The sequence below is a fragment of the Bison bison genome, unplaced genomic scaffold (genome assembly GCF_000754665.1).
Source record: "Bison bison bison isolate TAMUID 2011002044 unplaced genomic scaffold, Bison_UMD1.0 scf7180017864472, whole genome shotgun sequence".
In the NCBI taxonomy this organism is placed as follows: Eukaryota; Metazoa; Chordata; class Mammalia; order Artiodactyla; family Bovidae; genus Bison; species Bison bison.
The window spans coordinates 9,659,466-9,663,963 of record NW_011495033.1 but is presented as its reverse complement, the minus strand read 5'-3'; the positions used below and the strand labels follow the sequence as shown (position 1 = coordinate 9,663,963).

Here is a 4,498-nt window from a genome sequence, read left to right as displayed (position 1 = left end):
GGGCGTAGTCAATAAAGCAGAAGTAGATGTTTTCCTGGAACTCTCTTGCTTTTTCGATGATCCAGCAGATGTTGGCAATTTGATCTCTAGTTCCTCTGTCTTTTCTAAAACCAGCTTGAACATCTGAAAATTCACGGTTCACATATTGTTGAAGCCTGGCTTGGAGAATTTTGAGCATTACTTTACTAGCGTGTGAGATGAGTGCAATGTGCAGTAGTCTGAGCTTTCTTTGGCATTGCCTTTCTTAGGGACTGGAATGAAAACTGACCTTTCCCAGTCCTGTGGCCACTGTGGAGTTTTCCAAATTTGCTGGAACCCTCTTACCCAGGCAAACCAGGGTGGTTGGCACCTTCCATCTCGGTCACTAAACCATCCTGGCATCCTGAGCACGGCCCCTGCCGCACACACTTAGGGTGACAAGACACAACTGTATTCTGTGGACAACACTGCCCTGCCTCTGGCTCCCCCAGCTCAGTCCAGAAGAAACTGTCCCTCAGTCTTGTCCTGGAGGCCGGCCTGGCTGAGCAGAGAGCCCAGGCCCCTGCCTGGGTAGCTAAGGGTCTGATGAAGCTCCCTGGGCTGGGCAGGGGGCAGGGCCCTTCTGTTCCACGTAGGTGAAGGTTTCTAATCCACCCTGGCTGGTGAGGCCCAGCCATCCCAGGAACCCCCTGGACCCTGCTCCCCACCAGCTCCCATCAGGCCTGGACCTTGTGCTCGGGATGAACCCTGCATTCACCCCAACATCTGTCTCCAGCATTGGGCTGGAGCTGCTGATCCTGAGACAGTCACCCAGCCTCTGAGCTCATGGTCCACCCCTTAGGTCGGGCTCTCCGAGGGGGCTTAACCAGCCTCCCAGGGGAGACCAGGAAAGGGGGGCCATTTCTGACATAGCTCCTGGTCTTCGGGCCTCCCCCACCACCACCCTCAAGACATCAGCCAAACGTGAAAGCCAGGGCCACTCTCTGCCTTCCTCTTTTCTTCGTCTAAATTGACTGAGTTCTCATAATTTACATATGTCATTGGTCACAATTCCAAAGAATCAAAACTGCAAGCTTAAATTTTTGGATCTTATGACTTCCTGAGCAGCAACTTTTTATAAAGGAGGCTCAGAGCCGAGATTTCAAGGAGCCAGAGAACCCAGGAGTCCTCAGCCCAGCCCTGTTCCTGTTGCTGGTCGGCACCCAGAACGATGAGGGTCAGCCTGGCCGCCCTGGCCTTCCTCCTCACTCTTGCCGTCCTGCACTCGGAGGCCAATGAAGGTGAGCCTGCTACTCCCACTGCTCTGAACAAAGAGAACACAGGGGCTGGAGACAGAAGGTGGGGGTGGGCAGGGTGTGGGGCTGAAGTGAGGAGCTGTGGGTGGTCTGGAAAACATGGTCTGGGGTTCCTGCAAAACAGTGTCTTTCCCGAGGGTGTCTCCCCATATCCGGTCGGGGCTCACTTCTGCCTCCCCTGGGGTGGGGAAAACCTGCCTCTGAAAACAGCCTTCCTGGCCTTTGGTCCCCAGCCTCGAGAAGCTGACCCAGAGCCCTCCAGGTGTCTGCTCAGCTGCCTCCAGGCAGGAGCAGAGTCTGGGCGAGAGGAACCCACAGAGGATCACGCTCTCTTCGTTTGACCATCTTTGGATGGTTACCAACATTGAAAAACTGGTAACATTAAAAATCCCTATTGCCCATTTCTTTCACAAATATGGAAGACCAAGCAGACATGAGCCCGAGTTTCCACAAGCTCACCTCCAAATGGGACTGAGGTGGAGGTGCTGTCCCCTTAGACAGGGGGCGCTGCCCAGGCCTCAGGGTCCCCACTGCCTGCCACACCCAGCTGTGGTCTGCGTGGTCTCGGGGACTTTGAGCCTGAGACACGCGGGTCAGCTTCCCTCCTCTCCCTGCAAGACCTGTCCAGTGTGTACACAGCACAGAGCCATGTACGAGCTCTCGGTAAATACCTGTGCTACAGGAAGAGCAGGCAGGGCTAAACCCCAGTGTCCTGATCCCCAGCTCACTTCCCTCAACAGGCCTGCTTGGCCCTCTGCAGGGGGCTGGAGCCAGGGGAGAAGGCGGCACAGAGGGACCTGGGAGGAGGCTTCCCAGGAAACAACTCTCCTGAGCTGAATTTCTTTTTTTTTTTTTAACTTTTATTTTTGTATTGGGGTATAGATGATTCACAATGTTGTCAGTTTCAGGTGAACAGGGAAAGGACTCAATCATACATATACACGCATCCATTCTCCCCCAAACTCTTCTCCCATCCACGTAACATTGAACAGAGTTCCCTGTGCTCTACAGTAAGTCATTATTGGTTATCCATTTTAAATATAGCTGTGTGTACATGTCCATCTCAAACTCTCTAAGTCTCCCTTCCCCCATCCTTCCCTCCTGGCAACCACAAGTTCATTCTCTAAGTCTGTGAGTCTCTGTTTTATAAGTTCATTTGTATCATTTATTTTTAGACTCTGAGTATAAGGGATGTCATAGGATATTCCTCCTCTGTGTGACTTACTTCTTAGTATGTTGCTGTTGTTGCTGTTCAGTCGCCCAGTTGTATCCAGCTCTTTGCGACCCCAAGGACTGCAGCACGCCAGGCCTCCCTGCCCCTCACCATCTCCCAGAGTTTTCTCAGTATGGCAATCTCTAAATCCATACACGTTGCTGCAAATGGTATCATTTCATTATTTTTAAAGGCTTAGTAATATTCCACTGTATATATGTACACATGTATGTATATGTGTATATATGTATGTATGTATATATGTACACATGTACCACATCTTCTTTACCCATTCCTCTATCAATAAACATTTAGATTGCTTCCAAGTTTTGGCTATTGTAAACAGGTCTCTTGAGCTGAATTTCAACTGAAATCAGTGACCAAACAATACTCCACACTAGGGCTGTCATCTGACATTCTGCTAGTTCGATGGATGATGGCTGTTTTCCAATTTTGACTGTGAAATTTTGACTGCGAAAGAGCTTTTCACTGCTTTCCAATAATTTCAGTTATTGTCATATGACCTCTCATCTGCAAACCAGATCAATGATAACTTCTCAAAGGGTGGTTTTGAGGAAGGGAGATGAGTCACATCGGGAACTAAGCCAGGCACCAGGCCTGTAGTAGAGTCTCAGGGCACATCTTCCTGGACTGACGAGGGGGTTGAGTTGAAAGTTGAAAGTTAAGTTGCTCAGTCGTGTCCAACTCTTTGCGACCCTGTGGACTGTAGCCCACCAGATTCCTCTGGCCATGGGATTCTCCAGGCAAGAATACTGGAGTGGGTTGCCATTTCCTTCTCGGGTTACCTCCCGATAAACACAACAGAAATGGAAAATACCGGAAGTTGAAAATGCATATAATGCACCTAACCTCCCAGACACCATAGCTTAGCCTCGCCTATCTCAAAGGTGCTCAGAACTCACCTTAGCCGACAGTCAGGGAACATCATCCAACATAGGCCTATTTTATGATGGAATGCTGTCTAACACAGGTCATGTTTTTGAACACTGTACTGAAAATGACCCACAGAATGGTTGTCTGGGTACAGAGTGGTGGTAAGTGCGTCAGTGTTGACCCCAATGATCCCATGCCTGACCCAGAGTTGCAGCTGCTCTGCACAACATCTCAGGAGAGGATCTATCCCGTATATACATAAAAAGCCGACTTTGTGCCACTTGCTCGGGCAACACGCTGGAATGCACTGGGAGCAGAAGCAGATCATCTCTCCCCGGGAGCCTGGGTCTGGAAGCTCTGCTCTGGTCAGCCTGTGACCTTCTGTGCCTTGTTTAGTTTTCCGGACCCACAGCTTCCTCTCTGTTCCATGGGGGTAATAAGGCCTTTACTGCACAAAACAATCATCGGTATAAAAATCAATTTGCACAAGGCTATTGCCGCAAGGCTATGATTTGCCATTTCAAGGACAAAGGAAAGGGTGGGTGTCCTGCCTGGAGTCACACAGCTTTCAGAAAAAAAAAAAAAAAGGACAAGTTGAACTTTCCTGCCTCCTAGCCAAAGCCCTGCTCCTCTGAGCCGAGCAAACGTCCGCTTCTAGCAGCAACCCCGCCCCTACCTGTGAGAGAGGGTCCTCTCAGACGCAGGGAACAGTCCCGCCCTGCTGTGGCCCACCCTGGACGTCCACTAGCATTTTCAAGTGGGAATTCTTCTCAGCATTTCTCAGGACAGTATATGTTTTTTCTAAATTCCAAATCCCAAGAAAAGTCAGTTGAGCAATTGGGGAAAACGGGCAAAAGTATTCTAATTCTGTTGATGGAATAAAGCTTAACATTCAAGAGAGAGATGTCACTGACTTAAAGGAATTTGCTGACATCAGGCATGAAAGCAGGAAACACTGGCACGTGGAGTTAAGGTTAAGATCAGCACGTGGGGGGATGTGGGCTGGAGCACAAACGGGAGAAGTGGTCTTGATCCAGCTTCTTGAGACCATTGCCCTGTTACACATGGCAGTTCACAGCTCTGTCTGCTGCTAAGAAATGCTGCTGCTGCTGCTGCT

The 4,498-nt window shown here is 49.9% G+C and overlaps 1 protein-coding gene and 1 long non-coding RNA gene across 2 annotated transcripts in view; one reads left to right on the top strand and one right to left on the bottom strand.

Moving 5' to 3' along the window:
• The first annotated feature begins 925 nt into the window (after nt 1-925).
• Nucleotides 926-4,498, top strand: part of LOC105004021 (regakine-1) — a 5,604-nt gene continuing 2,031 nt past the window's right edge. The window contains exon 1 of the mRNA XM_010861516.1: nt 926-1,259. Within this exon, the coding sequence (XP_010859818.1) occupies nt 1,190-1,259 (70 nt within the window). The 5' untranslated portion in view covers nt 926-1,189. The remainder of the gene's footprint in view (nt 1,260-4,498) is intronic.
• The window catches only part of LOC105004023, a 30,062-nt gene continuing 28,822 nt past the window's right edge, over nt 3,259-4,498 (bottom strand). Inside the window, exon 3 of the long non-coding RNA XR_827177.1 lies at nt 3,259-4,496. This is a non-coding gene — a long non-coding RNA (uncharacterized LOC105004023). The remainder of the gene's footprint in view (nt 4,497-4,498) is intronic.